The sequence below is a fragment of the Cherax quadricarinatus genome, chromosome 63, assembly GCF_038502225.1.
Source record: "Cherax quadricarinatus isolate ZL_2023a chromosome 63, ASM3850222v1, whole genome shotgun sequence".
Classification (NCBI taxonomy): domain Eukaryota; kingdom Metazoa; phylum Arthropoda; class Malacostraca; order Decapoda; family Parastacidae; genus Cherax; species Cherax quadricarinatus.
The window spans coordinates 21,983,304-22,000,785 of NC_091354.1; the positions used below are offsets into that span (position 1 = coordinate 21,983,304).

Sequence of the window (17,482 nt, forward strand, 5' to 3'; positions counted from 1 at the left end):
GGCTTCAGAGACCACCGACTAACAGGCAGATAAAAGAGAAAGATTCGGGTGTTGCTCTTCCCTGAAGGTCGAGCATGGAGTCGTTAGCGTCTGATATTCCTGACAATCCTGCCAGGAAGACGAAGGCTTAATCATGGAGTTTTCACACATTCTAAGAGGACCTGGACAGCTGCCATCCTCAAACAACTTGTCCAGCCCTAGGTCTGAGTCGCCAAAGGTTTACCTTAGGTGGCTCAAAGCTTCCCCTTCGACATCAGAATCAATTGCATCAGAAAGAATTACACATTTCGCTGAAGTTTGATTTCTGCCGTCTTGTACAACTTTCTAAATATTTTTAACTCGAACCTAGTAGAATGTACACACCATTATACTGGTTGATACCTATTATACTTAAACTGACGTCTGAATTTGGCAGAGATGCACTGACGTACCCTATTCACAGTAGTCTGTGCTAAGCCAAGATTAGAGAACTCTTGATCATCATAGCTAGAAGAAAATTCCTCTACTACACAATGCCATATCAAGTGCTGCTCAGTGTTCAAACAGCAACTGCATAGCTCACATATGATTTTGGAATGATTTAAACATAATGCTCACGAACACTGACTTTTGTACTTTCAAGTATTTATCACAGGTACGACAATAGTTTCCTCTCCTCCACATCGTGTTCCTCCGTAGGAGCAGCTGTTCCCTCGTCTGCTCAAGTGTACGTTTGAGCATTAAATTGGTATAAAATACCGACAAGTTGTTAGGTAAGACACATGTGCAACAGTTAGGTATCTTTATTTCGAAACGTTTCGCCTACACAGTAGGCTTCTTCAGTCGAGTACAGAAAAGTTGATAGAAACAGAAGAGACTTGAAGACGATGTAATCAGTCCATCACCCTTGAAGTTTTGAGGTGGTCAGTCCCTCAGTCTGTAGAAGAGAATTGTTCCATAGTCTGAAACAATATGATAGTATGAAACAATATAGAAGCCTACTGTATAGGCGAAACGTTTCGAAATAAAGATACCTAACTGTTGCACATGTGTCTTACCTAACAACAAGTGTACGTTTCACCATTTTAAGTGCCAACGAAACAGACGGATCATCAGATAAACCTGGTCCATTGCCGTGTACTCCTGAGATTGCCACATTATCTGGTACACTTTCATGAGAATGATTTCCACCCATTACGAGCAAGGAAATGTAATATGGAGCGGAGACTAACACGAGCTACATAAACACCAGATGGCAAAGTAATATTAAATGATTCAGACCTTAGTTTGTTGCGAATTAGCTCACGAAGTCGTGTAGTAGTTATGCTACACTGCTGATTGTCTGGGTAAGGATTACAAAGTATATATGATCATTAAACACCTAACACGCGCTGGTGGCATTACCAAACCGATAATAAACACACTATCCGGTAAAAATACGCTCAATGCACTCAACATTAATAAAGCAGCAACGTAAACAGGACAGCAGAGTGGAATGTAATCTAGCAAAATAACAAAACTATTACCTGACAGGATCCCACATTACAAACACAGGTACATTAAGGAAAGCCAGTAGTACCTGGCCGTATACCATATCCTAAGACAAAGGACAACCCTCAAAAATATAGGAAAAGGGAAACTCAAAGAGTAGTTTTTAAGTACCCGTATATTCCGTCCACTACCATTTACAATGTATACCGAGTGCAGTACAGCTTAAGTCCACATTTCGAAGGCTTATATATAAAGCCAGTTTCACTGGTATGCTACTAGATGATAGGCAAATCGTGAGAGCCTTATACCCTTCTTATAACATCACACAGGAATAAGATCTATTAACACAAACGTACTTATTACCACACATATTAATGTAGATGCATCAATATTAAGAACACATGTGACAAGCAACAAAAGAAAAATGATGTAAAAAACATATTTAAGTTCACTTCAATGTAGACGATGTTCTACCTAAAATATTTACTTTCAGGTCTCTCATAAACCCAAAATCCCTACACACAGCCTCACAATTTAAGACTGAAAAAAGGGGATACTTTCCTGGCAGATGTTAGAGGGATCTCCAATTTGGAATCCTCATGGTAGTCCATACTGATGTCTTAAATTTAGAAGAGATCCAAATCTTTGGCGATTATTCCTCTGGTTCTCGTGATTTACACATGATAAATTTTAAAGATTATTAAGGAGGAATGTGTCAATATCGAATTACACTGAGGTGTTCTTGTATAAGACAGGAAACTGGTTGCTGGTGTGGGGACGCCAGTGTCCTTCAGTTTGTTACTCTTGGATATAGTTCCATGTTTATGTATATATATAATCTGTTTCCATTAAGAAAATTAAAACTAAGTAATAATGAACTTGTCTACAATGTAAATTAAGATGTAGTATGAGCTTAAATATAAACTGAATTACAAAATTATAACTGCAATGCTGAAATATTTACTTGACCCAGTTTTAATTACAGACTGTAAGAATATACTTCCAGACACAGTTTGCAGAATGTTATCAACTCAGTATATAGTTCAACATTTAATAATATTATGTAATTTAAGTATTCCATATAAATAAGGAAGTAATCATTTTTCCCTTACGAAATACAAATTATTAATGATAGAAATTAAATACTGGAAAATAAAAAAACATATTTCAAAATACGACCAGGTAGTAATTTAAGGCGTGTTGCACCTAGTCGTAACTAAGGTATCAATAATGCGAGCAACCAGGTAAGACATACACAGGAGGGGTAATTTCTTTACTCTTATATTCCTTCACCAGCAGTATAAGACAGAGTAAGGAGCCACTCAGAGCAAGAGGATTTAACCAGAGAAGGTGATTATTATTATTATTATTATTATTATAATTATAATCAAGGGGGAAGTGCTAAACCCAGATGATTACGCAGCGCCTAGGGGGGGGGGGGATGTGGAAGGCATTCAGGCATAATTCGGGGAACTGGAGCACAGATCCAATTCCCTAAATCAAGAGCCCCTCACCAACATCAAGGAACCTTCCCTGAGGTGAGAGTCTGCCTCCCAGCCTGTTCAACAGGTGTGATGTCACTTTGGCTGAGGAGTTGGCTATTGCCTGATTGGTGGTTTGAACTGGACAATTATAACAATAGTGGGGTCTCAGAACTTGCATACTCTGAATTGCCAGTTGGCTGGTCGAGAGGCATGCCAGCGGTTGTGTAATAAATATCTCATAGAGTGTAACACACTCGGTGCTCGTCACGACAGTTCAGAAAAAGCTGTAAATTTTTGTCTCGACTTCTGGAACTAACCCGAAGAAAATAATGTAAGGCTTTTCTGCTACCTTTCCTGTTCTTAGGTTTGATATGAAACTTTTCCATGGTCTTGCTAGCTGAATTACGGATTCTTTAAGTTTCTTTTATCAATTTTCCAAAGCATTACATAAATTTGTCTCTAACGTCTTATGTTGACATATTACAAAATTCCTTGGGTGAATTGTTTTCCGAATTCATTGTTTCTCGCATTTGCTCCACTAAAAGTTTTAGTTCAAGTTACTTTTACATTACAACAATATAGAGCTCATTCGGCTTCTCTAGGGGTAAGGTTCCCTGATGACGGTGAAATGCTCATGATTCAAGAAATATGAGATTTTTTTTCTCTTCCCATCCACTGGAAGCTGTATGTCCCCTAAGAGTTCAGAGGTTTCCCGTGAATACAGAAATACAAATAATTTTTGATTACCTAATTTGTCTTCTCATTAGTTTCCCTTCCTCGACGAAGCGGTGCTTAATCACACAGTGATTACTTCCTCTCGGGAGAAATCCGCATTAAGTTTCTCCCTAGATCGGTTTCACTGCAGATGAAGACATGATCCGGGTCAATCAGTTCATCAATTAAGCTTGAGTGTTCTTTGGAGTGCTGCCTTTTTGTATATCACGGAGATGCAATTTAATCCTGCATCTCTGTGATATACATGTCTTTAGGATTGTACATGAACAGTCCTAGAGACGTCTCCATAACAGACATTTCCCATTATTGCTAGGTTTGCTCTGTCTACACACACACATTATTTATATATATATATATATATATATATATATATATATATATATATATATATATATATATATATATATATATATATATATTAATAGACAGACTACATTGACAGAAAACACAATCATATACATTTGTACAATATATCAAAGATTATGAATCTCCTCCAGCTCTTCCAAAGTCGGACGCGAGCCCTGTATGCAGTATGCATTTTCCCTCTGGATGGCCACGCTGAGGAGTTGGAACATGAAAGTGGCTGCCCTTGGGTCCCTGGTGGTGTCGATGAGTCTGGAACCCAATTCTTTAGGGAAACGTGTGACGTTTTTTCCCATTATCCCAAGGTCTCTGATCCCACTGGGACAAATTGATACTGTTGGCTTATGTCCCTGTACTTGCTGATCTTGTACTCCTCCCTCTGGTCAGCAGCTCCTCCCTGTCGCCCCACACTGTGATGGATATAGGTGTCTGCCAGTGTGGACACACAGGTACAGTCCCATGCTAATAGCTTGCCATTCATTCAAGGATAGATGGTGATCCCGTCGGAACGGTTTGTCGGATTGTGGGTATTTTTGGCTGTTAGTGATAGGGGCTCTCTCTCTCGGCTGGGCATTCAGCTGTGGCAAGGGTTCTCTTTATGATTTCGTTGACTTCATTGTCTTGCGTGCCAGCCCTCAGTATATATATATATATATATATATATATATATATATATATATATATATATATATATATATATATATATATATATATATAATATATATATATAATATATATATATAATATATATATATATATATATATATATATATATATATATATATATATATATATATATATATATATATATATATATATATATAATGTCGTGCCGAATAGGAAGAACTTCCCATCTTGGCTTAAATAGCAACGCTCATCTTGCCATATAAGACAAGTGAAAATTTGTGTATGCAATAATTTCGCCAAAATCATTCTGAACCTAACGAAAAAAAATATATTTCACTGTGTTTGTTTAATATTAAATTATTGTAAACAAATATAAAATATATTTAGTTGGGTTAGGCTAAAATAAATTGCTCTTTTTATAATAAGGTTAGGTAAGTTTTCTAAGATGCTTTTGATGCAAAATTAAAAATTTTTACATTAACATTAATGAAAAAAATATATCTTTAAACGTATAAGAGAAAATTTTAGAAAGGACTTAATTTTAAATGAGTTCTTGCTAATTGACCAGTTTTACATATTCGGCAAGACATATGTATATATATATATATATATATATATATATGTATATATATATATATATGTATATATATATGTCTATGTCGTGCCGAATAGGCAGAACTTGCGATCTTGGCTTAAATAGCAACGCTTATCTTGCCATATAGGACAAGTGAAAATTTGTGTATTCAATAATTTCGCCAAAATCGTTCTGAACCTAACGAAAAAAATATATTTGATTGTGTTTGTTTAGTACTAAATTATTGTGAACGTATTTAAAATATATTTATATGTGTTAGGCTAAAATAAATTGTTCTCGTTATAATAAGGTTAGGTAAGTTTTCTAAGATTCTTTTGGTGCAAAATTAAAAATTTTTGCATTAACATTAATGAAAAAATATATCTTTAAACGTATAAGAGAAAATTTCAGAAAGGGTTTAATTTTAAATGAGTTCTTGCTAATTGACCAGTTTTACATATTCGGCACTACACACACACACACACACATATATATATATATATATATATATATATATATATATATATATATATATATATATATATATATATATATATATATATATATATATATATATATGTACATATCTGGGACTTCAGTTTATGGTGGACTGCAAATGACTTCCACAACACGCAGGGGACCTCCCGTAGTAATTGTTTAAGCCACATTATCTGAAAGCTCATTTCAGTCTGGAATTGACATTTCATCAAATTTCAATTCCCATTTCTTTTTTACCGGAGCTTCTGTTCCATCCTCCTCCCCTCATCATTTTCTCTCCTTTATCTTTATAAAAGATCCCTCTGGAAATTTGAGTTAATGATACCAGTTAATTAAGTTTGTGTAATTGCGGTGACGTCTGTGATTTTCGATATAATCTTTCAGTCATGACATGGTTTTTGTTTGTGCTGCCAGATGATTGTGTTTAGTGTGTGTGTGTGTGTGTGTGTGTGTGTGTGTGTGTGTGTGTTTGAGAATCACCTATTTGGAGTTGAAGGGGGTCGAGTCTCAGTTCATGGTCCCGTCTCTCCGTTTGTTGCTACTGTGCGAGAACACTTCTCACAACGGTTCTTAAAACCATTTACGAATCCTGTCTCTGCCACTTCGCTGTCTAGGTCGTTCCACTTCCTGAAAGTACTGTGAATAAGGAATTATTTACTTCCCCATTTTGGCTCATCTTCCCAGACAATTACCCATTGTTTTCTTCCTGATAGGTATTGCTTGATTCAGTACAGCGCCTTTCCTGTTATTTTTGCTTCTCCAGTTTTTTTTTTCTGGTCTTTTATGCTTTTTACCGTCAGTCAAATCATTTCTTTCTCCCTCTTTTCTCACTTTTGTCACTTTTTCTTAGAACTGTTTCTTAGATAATGACGGTTGTTTAGCATGAAACAGTTGTATTCTAGATTTTGCACCATTGTTCTAATTATCCCTCTCCATAGCCTTAAACTATCCAAGCTTGTAGGTCATTCCTACCTATGTGTCCCCTTCTTGCATTTCTCGATGTATTCTTTCGCACGTTGGATACTTGCCTGTATCACTGCTTGATGAAGTTTTTTTTCTCGTGGAGTTTTTGGTTCGTGGTCCACAAACCATAAAGAATTTGTTTAGGGTTTTTCTTTGATGTAATGCTATAGGCTGAGATTCCACATTTGTTATTACATGGAGGTAAATGGTATGAAAAAAACCTACATGGTGGAAAAATACACACAGTGGGATTTTTCAAGTCACAAACAGATGTATTTGCAGTCAATGAACGATCCCATTATACTGCCTCTACTTCTATTTTCTATCTGTTATTACATACCATAATTATCCTTCCTGTGTTTGTTGGTAATTTATTCGTTCTACTGTTTCAAATTTCTGTTCTATCTTGATTGATGTATACTTATCGTCCTTATGTTGTAATCTTGTCTCATACCAGTTCCGTTGCTAGAGTCAATGTTTTACTTGGCATATTTTATCCCATAGTTACCTTCTGATTCACTGGAAATTTGCCACCTTATATACTTCAGCGTCTCTGTCAATTGAAAGTTGACTTGACTCTCCCATTCCATCACCACTCATGTCTCATTGTTTGTCCCTCCATCGACTTCATGACCATCATGGATAATCAGAGACCTTCAGCATTTTGCCAAGCATGTTTCCCAGTTTAGATTGCCTATCTGTAGTTTTTTTACTCAGGGTTTGACAAGGTAGATTAAGGATCCCTAGCTTTATTGACAACCTATTTACAGGTTAAGGATCCCTAGCTTTGAAGATTGAGACACTTATGCAGCATATGGGAATCTTTATTCAGGAATAAAGATTCCCATATGCTGCATAAGTGTCTCAATCTTCAACTTGTCGGTTTTTCAAACCATTCATCACATCCCTAGCTTTGACAAGCTAAGACATGTTACCTACAACAGCTCATTTGAAAGCATTTTTATTGTTATGAAACATACAAGTAGAGAACAGGATGAAGTTAGAGCTATCTGTGGGCCAGCATTTTCATTTGATCAACTGACTTTATCTCGTTGACATCATAATGCTGTTCGAATGAGTTCCATTCTCGAGTCATTCTGGGGTAAATGATCTCATATGAAGTGATGTTCTGGAGAAGGGTTCAGCCAGAGTGAAGCTGCGGCTTTCTGCCCGTCTTAGGGTATAGAAGCTTGTCTTCACGCTGTCCTCGAAGTGGATCCAAGTGTGGTACTTTGACAATATTGGCCTTGTACATAACAGTAAGGCCACCCACATCCCTTGTGTTGAAGGCTCTGCTGAAATGGCAGATCTATCCAGGATGGGTCCAGGCAAGAGATGAGACGTCTTGCTCTGTTCTCTGCTGTCAAGCAGTCGCAGATGAGAGGGGGGACAGCCAAACCAAGAAAGTGAAGCTTACTCAAGGTGGGAGAGTACATGTGCCTCATACAGAATCTTGCAACCCCTACTGTCAAGCAGATGTGAGATACCGTGAAGTGCTGTAAGCTTCCTGGCTGCCTTGTTTGCAAGATTTACAACGTGGTTCTTCATAGTTTGGAGTCAAATTTCACCCCAAGGATATCAACTTCTTTCCCAGGTACCAACACCCTCCCATTCATCCTTACTACTGCACTGGCATTATCATCATGGTGCCTAGAGACAGTCACCATTTGTGCTTTCTCAGGTGCAAATGTTACTTGCCATTTATTTTCCCCAGCTGATATAGCTCTTAGTTGGTGATTGATGTAGCTTAGAGCAGCTGGCATTTCTTCTCTTGGATAAGTGAATGTCAGTGTACAGTCGTCTGCATATGCATGGGATTCTGGTATGAGATGAAGGTCATTGAAGCAGACATTCCATAACAATGGCCCCAGCATGCTTCCTTGTGGAACACTTGCCCCAATATGATGTCTTGCTGATTCCGTTCCATTGAGAACTACCCTTAGAGATCTACCATGAAGGTAATCACTGAGGAGACATAGCATAGAGCCTACAATTCCCAGAGCTTGCAGTTTTGCTAAGAGGCCCTGGTGCCCTACCCGGTCGATAGCACCAGCAATGTCCAGTGCTACTACTGGAGTCATCCTGTGACTGGTGCCATTTAGTGGAGAGGTTTAACAACAGATCAGCAGCACTGTAACCTTTCCTGAAGCCATATTGACGGTCACAAAGTAGTGAGTGGTAGTTAATAGTTCCTTTGTGTTTCCCTTATCTTCTGTACCTTCCGGTCTCCTGAGATCATTTATGCAAATATCTTGTTTTCCTCCTTCCTTTCAGTCTACATCCCCAGCTGCTGTTTCCCCTCACATCTTTGTTTCCTACAGTTCCTTCTTCAGCTGTTTTAGATCTTTTATTTAGCTGCCTACTTACAGTTAGGACCTGGAGGTGAAATGTGTTGAGGTAGGTTAACTTTTAGCTTCTATATTTACTAGTGCATAATATATAGTTTGCCTTAGTTACTATCTTTGGTAGACTTTTATCTCCTCTTGACAGTACTGCAGCACAAAATATCTGTGGTAGACTCAGTGGTAGAAAGTATCTGTGATAGAACGTGGTAGACACTACTACAGAAACTTTATCTCTGAAAGTAATTGTATTTACAAGGGAACTATATTCTTGTGCCACACCAACCTAGATACTCTTGTGGCACCACCACCATCACCAGACGTATTGCGGGTAGCATCGGCCGTCACCAGACGTAGTGCGGGTAGCATCGGCCGTCACCAGACGTAGTGCGGGTAGCATCGGCCGTCACCAGACGTAGTGCGGGTAGCATCGGCCGTCACCAGACGTAGTGCGGGTAGCATCGGCCGTCACCAGACGTAGTGCGGGTAGCATCGGCCGTCACCAGACGTAGTGCGGGTAGCATCGGCCGTCACCAGACGTAGTGCGGGTAGTTTAACTAGAGAGAGCAACTGCATGAGTCTGCATTTACCACTACCCCTTCCTTCCACATCTCCGCTGGACCTGGCTGAGGGCCAAGGCACCATCCTTGGTTACTGTAGTGTCACTTGAGTGCCAACATCAGAGCACACCCCACCCTCATGATCAAATTACTGCACACACACACACACACACACACACACACACACACACACACACACACACACACACACACACACACACACACACACACACACACACACATGCAAAACAACCACAAGGGGAGTAAAATGATAGCTCTAGGCCTTTCGTGTTGCAATCAACATAACAGGAACTTGCAAAATGGCAGAAAAGAGGAGGATGTCCAAACAAGTACTTTCCCAAAGAACGTCTTCACTGGAGTGAGTGAGTGACGGAGAGAGGGATGGAGGGAGGAATGGGTACAGGAAGTACCCATAGGCATACCAGTGCCCATAGCCAGAAGGAGGATTATTATAGCAATAGATAAATCCCACATAGTAAGTAAGAAAGTAAGTAAGTAAATTTATTCAGGTATACACAATACAGTTACATAGAATTATCATACATAGCAGCATATGTGTAGAGAACCTGGGATAACCCAAAAAAGTCAGAGTGACTTATTTCCATTGGGGTCCTTTCCTTATTTCCATACATTGGTATTGTAATGGCCTAAACGAAATTAACGTGGCAATAATAAAAAAAATCGGTCATATTCCACTAAGATATCAGTAACTTTACATACACAAATATATTGTCAGTGGTACAGAAGTCACTGGTAATTATGGGGTAGCCAACCACGGGAAAGTGTCCATTTAAAGGGAACGAGAAAATGGTAACATTTGAAGGGGAGACTTCTAAAAGTTATGTAAAGGAAATGGGGCTCATTAAAATAAACTTGTTTAAAGAGGGAGGTATATGTAATAACAAGGAAGATGGCCACAGTTATTCAATCCACATAATTCTGATGCAAACTCTGGTTCAACCTTCAGAAACTGCGGGAAATATAGGTCACAGTTCCTCGGTGAGGCACTACATTTAAGAGAGTCTAATGCATTCGTATAGGAGCCCAATTTTAGACTGTGTACTATTGCCTCAATTAAAAGTGCATCTAATTTGAACAGCCCATCACTGATATTGTATAATGAATGCCTTTCATGCTTAAATAACTGCAGATTCTACAATGTTCCTTTCAAACCAAGAGAAACAATAAAAGCTGACTCTTACTTCTCGCCAGTTTGCCAGGTTATTAGAAGCTCTAATATGGTTGAAAATAGCGTTCAACTCCTGTGCTATAGGTATCGAATAACAGTGTTGGGAAATTCTGCCTTGCATATGGGACACCTTCACATATATACGCACACATCTCTCATGTATAGTGTGTGTGATGCGTATGAGGGGTGTTATCTGACTCTCCCTTGTCTTCTTCCCTAGGTGTGACGTATGTTATCTACCCCTTCCCTAGTCGCTCTTCCACACGAGTGACGTGTGTTGGGTATTATATGATTCTTCTGTCTGTTCTACAGGAGTGACGTGTTTGACGGGTGTTATCTAACTCTTCACTGTCTGCTCTTCCACAGGAGTGACGTGTGTGACGGGCGACCTCCTGCAGCGGGTAGAAGTGCCCAGCTTTGCCTTCGCTGGAGGTCGCGTCAACGTGAGTTGCATGTTTGACCTGAGGGACACGGGGCTGTACTCACTCAAGTGGTACCACAACGATACAGAATTCTACCGCTACGTGCCTACCGAAACTCACAGACCAGTTGACATCAAACCTACCATGAAGTTCCAAGCGCACGTGAGTACAATGGTGCTAGAGTACATATCTGAGCACACAGGAGCACACTCATGCTTGATTACATCCTGGATATTTAAATGATCCATTACCCCTGAACTAGTTAGTTTAATTTAAGGCAGATCGACGAAACAACAAGCAAAAAACTATGCTCTTTTAAATCATACACAATTGTCTCTACACTAATGTTTTAAAAGCTTGTAAACCCTTGGGGGGTCTTTAAAACAAGAATCAACAAAACAGTAGTGCAGTGGACTAATATCCGGTTTAGTTTCAAGTTGTGGTGGTGTTGTTATATACACAAGGAAAGAAGACAAGTGTTTCCTTGTCTTAGTCATATAAAATACTAACCAGAAGATTTTGCATCACGATCTAGACCTTGTTTGACATACCGTTGCACCAAGTAAAAATAAATTATGTAATGTTTGGTGCATTAAAGTTTCACAACCCACAAAAGAACTAACATAACCTATAATTTGTTTTCTATGATTGTTATTAACACTGTGGGTGTGTTAATATATATATATATATATATATATATATATATATATATATATATATATATATATATATATATGTATATATATATAATTTTGAAAAAATACTCCCCTGAAGACAGGGAGGCCAAGAAGGTGATAAAAGAGACAGCAAAGGAAATTGTAAAGAAAAAGAAATCTGGAAGTTGAGGGAATGGGAGGAAGAAAGAGGGAAGTCATTGATGATCCATGGACTCCAGGAGGATGAAGGTTACCCAGGTAGTAAGATAAGATTTCGTTCGGATTTTTAACCCCGGAGGGTTAGCCACCCAGGTTACCCAAGAAAGTGAGTTATCGAGGACTGTCTGTCATATTTCCAGTGGGGTGCTCAATCTTGTCCCCCAGGATGCGACCCATACCAGTCGATCAACACCCAGGTACCGACCTGATGCTAGGTGAACAGGACAACAGGAAACGCGTCGAAGTGTTTCTACCCCGCCGGGAATCGAACCCGGGCCCTCCTTGTGTGAAGCGAGTTTTTTTCCAGGCAGGCCACGGGGTCACAGGAAGGGGAGAGGTAATGAGTGCGGGATCATATCGATCATGGAGTACACAAGAGGCGACGTAGTGAAAGAACACGTGGAGAATTTTAATAATATCTGGAAGTTCTTCGACTACAAAAACTGCGCGATTAAATTAACCTTTTGATACCTTATAGCTCAGGAGTGAGTATTTTGACAGAAAATATGCCTAAAGTGTGACTGTTATATCTAACTAGATGGAGACAAGAGGATGATGGATAGGGAACAACAAAGGAAGTATATGAGAATCTGGCCAAGAATGGAGAAGAGCAGGAGACGAAGGACCAGGAAGTAGAAACACCCGAACTCACGAAACTAATCCAGATGCTCCCTTGACCCCTGTCCCAGCTTGACCAACTGTAGGCCACTCCACACCTCCCTACCATTATCACTAACACCAAATTCCCAATCTTCATTTTTCTCCCTACACCCTCCTCAATCCCCTTCCCCTTCCCTACCATTAACCCTATCCTCTGACTCTTTTCTGGCTGGGAGGTCTATACCATTTCCAGCTCAATGTTGCCAGTCTTGTTTGATGAACATCATGGAGAGAAATTGGACATAAACCATTAAATGTTAAGGTAAAGTAGTATCAGTGTGTGGTACAGTAAACCAGATGGTTTATCGAACAAGAGTAATGATTGAAGCACATTTGACAGAAATAATATCTGATGCTCTATTTCCAGTAGGATACCAAGAGGTGAGAAGAATACACAGACTAAAGGAAAACGGTTTCATATTGTGCCCATTCGAGATTACAGGACTCATAGTAGTTTTTGTGAAATACAACCTGACACCTAATAAATGAAGGCCGACGCAGGAATGAGAGAGAGCAGCAACTGAGCGATGGTAGACATCATAGCAGAAGCAGCCAGGAGTGCATTTAGGGTTGAAGCAAACTTAGTTATAATTGTAGAATTCAATCATACTGAAATAGGTTGGGAGAAATGGGACCCACAATGGGAGACTGGAAACGTGGAGGGCTAAGTTGATGGAGGTGATAAGAAACAACTTTCTGAGTCAGCTCATAGATAACATGACAAGGTAAAGAGGAAATGACAAGCCAGCAAGACTGATCCTAGTGATTACTTCAGGTACATGTGACATAAGTGAAAGAGATTATGAGAATCTCATGTGGGTCTGAACTTCGAGTACTTACTAAAACCAAAGGTAGAGGAAAATATAGTAGATGGGGAGCTTAAGAATTCAAGCATTAGGAGGGATGATTCTGAATTGTTGAAAGACTTCCTAAATGTAATGAATTCGGACAGCGAATTAGAAAGTAAGTCAAAGGATGAGATGATGGAACACTTAGTTTTGGTCTCATTACAACAGAATGTATAAACATCTACTGAAGAACATAGAGAAGGATGACAATGTTGATCCACTGTATAAGAAATCTCCAGTATGAAGATTGACTTTGAGCCTTGAATCTTTACTCTCTTGAGAAATATAGAATGAAATATTTTACTGAAGTATATAGATGGATGATAGGCATAAACAAAGGCGATTTAAATAACATACTGAGAATATTGAATCAAGTAAGATCCAGAAATAACACATTTTAGTTAGACAAATTTACATTTAGAAAGGATATAGGTAAGTATTGGTTTTCAACCAGAGTTGTCGATGCGTGGGACAATCATCCGAGCAGGGTAATAGAGGCTAAGACCTTGGGAAGCCTTAATAAGAGATTGCATAAATATATGAGTGAGAAATGCTGGGTTTGATTAGTACCTGAGGTATTGAAGCTAATTCTTGGGAAGCTTAGGAAAAGGCTGTACAAGTGGGTAGGTGGGAATGATGGGCTTAGAAAAGGATCTGATTAATTTGTTGCAGTGTTCCTCCATTCTTATCTTTTTATAGGACCCACGAGGCTAAGAGGTAATAAATCTGAAGTGTGGTAAGCTAAGACGCATGACCAACATCTGAATATTGACCACTCCGACATATAGATAAGAAAACACACACACACACACACACACACAACCACAGAACCATACACAAAGAAGATTGCAGATGGAGTACAGGATCAGGGGGCAAAGGCTGCAAACCTTACATCAACTAAATAATTGCTGCAGCGAATGCACGTCTGGCAAATCTAAAGCCAGCTTAGTCGTTCACGACACTACATACAGTAGAAAAAGACACTTATGAGCTGTTCAGGACATTTATTTAAGGAAACAGGTCACCACGACTTGCTTCAGTCCTAACACAGAGATAATTGAAAAAAAAAGAGCTAGTTTTCTGGAAAAGTTACAAAGTCGCTGACCGGTAAAATGATGTAAGTTGGAGTTTTTTTTTTTTCAAATTGATTGGTGTTGGTCTTGTTGAGGATTCGTGCTGTAGGTTTACCATGTTGGAGTGTCTCACGAAGTTGTAATGGCAAGATTGCAAACAAACCAAACCACGGGTGGGGTTTGAACCCGCAGTCAGATAGTCTCAAAATTCCAGTGGTTAACACAACGGTCTGGAGTTTTGAGACACTCTGACCGCGGGTTCAAACCCCACCCGTGGTATGTTATGTTGGGGTGTGACAAAGTATAAGTGAGGAAACGACCAGATCTCTTGATAAACCACTGTACGGGCGGGGATTGAACTTGTGGTGAGTGAGTTATAAAACTCCAGACCGATGTGTAGCACTATCGTAACACACACACACACACACACACACACACACACACACACACACACACACACACACACACACACACACACACACGCGCGCACACACACGCACACACAACTACAAAACCTAATCAATTATAAAAAAAAAACAAATGCTGACTAAGGAAGAATTGATGGAAGAGCAGTGTAAAATAATGGAACATGAGTGGGAGAGCAAACTAGGTGAGCTTTCTGTGAAAGTGGAGAAGAGGATGGAGGCAGAGAAGGAGATATGGGAGTTACAAGCTGAAGCTTCAGAAGTCAGGATAAGGGCCCTAGACTATAAGGTAAATATGCTGAAGCGAGTTACAGGGCTAGTGCCCAGAGGAGACTTGTCACCTGAAGCAGGTACACCCCTATTAAATTAAGAGCCAAGGGAAAGGAAGGAGACGAGACTTATGCTAAAACCCTATCATTCCACCAAGCAAGGCCAAGAAATGCAGGGCGAGAACTGTTAGAAGGGATAGCAGTAAGTGAGGGGGGAGAAGGTAGAGAAGGTGACAGGTCCCATGCAGAGGCACGACCATGCCACCAAGAGTTACAGGAAAAAATAAGAGAGTCAATGGCTATGTACAAACAGGACCCAGAGAGACGGAGGAAAAGGCAAGAACTCGGTGTTTATTCATGGGCTTCAGGAGAGCAAAGGGAGGACATATAATGGAAGACAGCAGAAAGAAAAGCAGGAGATTGAAAATATCATCAAAGAAATAGGCGAGGAGAACATGACTGAGACAGTAAATTTTCAGAAAATAGGAGGGTACTTCAAGGGAAGAAATCGGCCAGTCAAAATTATTTTCACGACAGAAATGGTGCAGAACAGGGTCCTGCAAGAGAATTCATGGCTGCAAGGTGTTCCTGACTGTGACAGACCAAGAAGAGAATGACAACAGCTGTGGGAGAAGACACAGAAATGAAAGGGGCTAAGAAGAGAGACAAGGATGGAGTCAGCAGAAGACAACCAGAGCCAAACAGAGCAACAAGTGCCAATTCAGAACCACCCTCAGAACCCCACAACCAAACATGCTATCCCAACACAAACCATAATCTACACTTACAGCCTCACCCCACACTATGCTGTAGAACCCCACAGCACACTGCCAGGTCTCCCACCCCCACAGACCCCCCAGAACACAGTGTTGGAGAGGAAACTGACGGTATGGTACACCAACACTGATGGAATAACGAATTAGTGGAAGGAGTTGCACGAGAGAATCAAAGAGGCATCACCGGACATCACAGCTCTCACCAAAACCAAGCTCACAGGAATGATAACAGGTGCCATCTTTCCAACATGATATCAAATCTTGAGGAAATAGTTAGGGAACAGAGGAATTGGAGGAGTGGCACTGCTGATCAAAAACCGATGGGATTTTGATGAACTGGAGAAGGGAGACAGAGGAGAAGCAAGAGACTACATAATAGGAACACTTCAATCTGGAGGTCTCAAGGTGGCAATTGCAGTGATGTATAGCTCACCACAGAACAGCAGGAGGCCAAGGCAAGAATATGATGAGAGTAACAGAGCGATGGTTGACACACTGGCTGAAGTGGCCACAAAGGCTAGTGCTAGCAGTTCAAAGCTGCTGATTGTAGGTGACTTTAGTAACAAAGAAATTGACTGGGAGAACCTGGAGCCACATGGGGGCCTAGAAATATGGAGGGCTAAGATGATGGAGGTGGTACTGGAAAACCTCGTGTACCAACACGTGAGGGACACTACCAGAGAGAGAGGAGAGGACGAACCAGCAAGACTGGATCTAGTATTCTCCTTCAGTAGTGGAGACATAGAGGATATCACATATGAAAGACCCCTTGGGGCCAGTGACCACGTGATTCTGAGCTTAGAGTACATAGTTTAACAAGTGGATAGCGAAGCAGAAAGGGTAGAACGAATGAATCCAAACTACAAGACAGGGGACTACAAAGGCTTGAAGAATTTCCTGCAAGAGGTTCAGTGGGGCAGGGCACTGGCAAGGAAATCATTAAATGAGATGGAATATGTGACAACAATATGCAAGGAAGTTGAGGAGAGGTTTGTACCCAACAGCAGCAGAAATAACGAGAAATAACGGTGCCCTGTGGCTAAAGCTCTCGCCTCACACGCCGAGGGTCTGGGTTCTATTCCCAGCGAGGGTAGAAACATTGGACGTGTTTCTTTACACCAGTTGTCTATGTTCACCCATCAGTAAAATGGGTTCCTAGGAGTTAGTCAACTGGCGTGGGTCGCATCCTGGGAAAAAACTGACCTAATTTTCGCGAAATGCTCTGTATAACAACTGGCATCCTATATAGTAGTAAGTCATTGGTGTCACCTAGGCCTGCATACCTTGTACATATAATTGTAGTAAAAA

General features: G+C 40.1%; 1 protein-coding gene across 1 annotated transcript in view; it reads left to right on the plus strand.

Moving 5' to 3' along the window:
* Positions 1–17,482, plus strand: part of LOC128698274 (uncharacterized) — a 930,221-nt gene that overhangs the window by 149,280 nt on the left and 763,459 nt on the right. Inside the window, exon 2 of the mRNA XM_070098682.1 lies at positions 11,193–11,410. Coding sequence (XP_069954783.1) covers positions 11,193–11,410 — 218 coding nt within the window. The remainder of the gene's footprint in view (positions 1–11,192; positions 11,411–17,482) is intronic.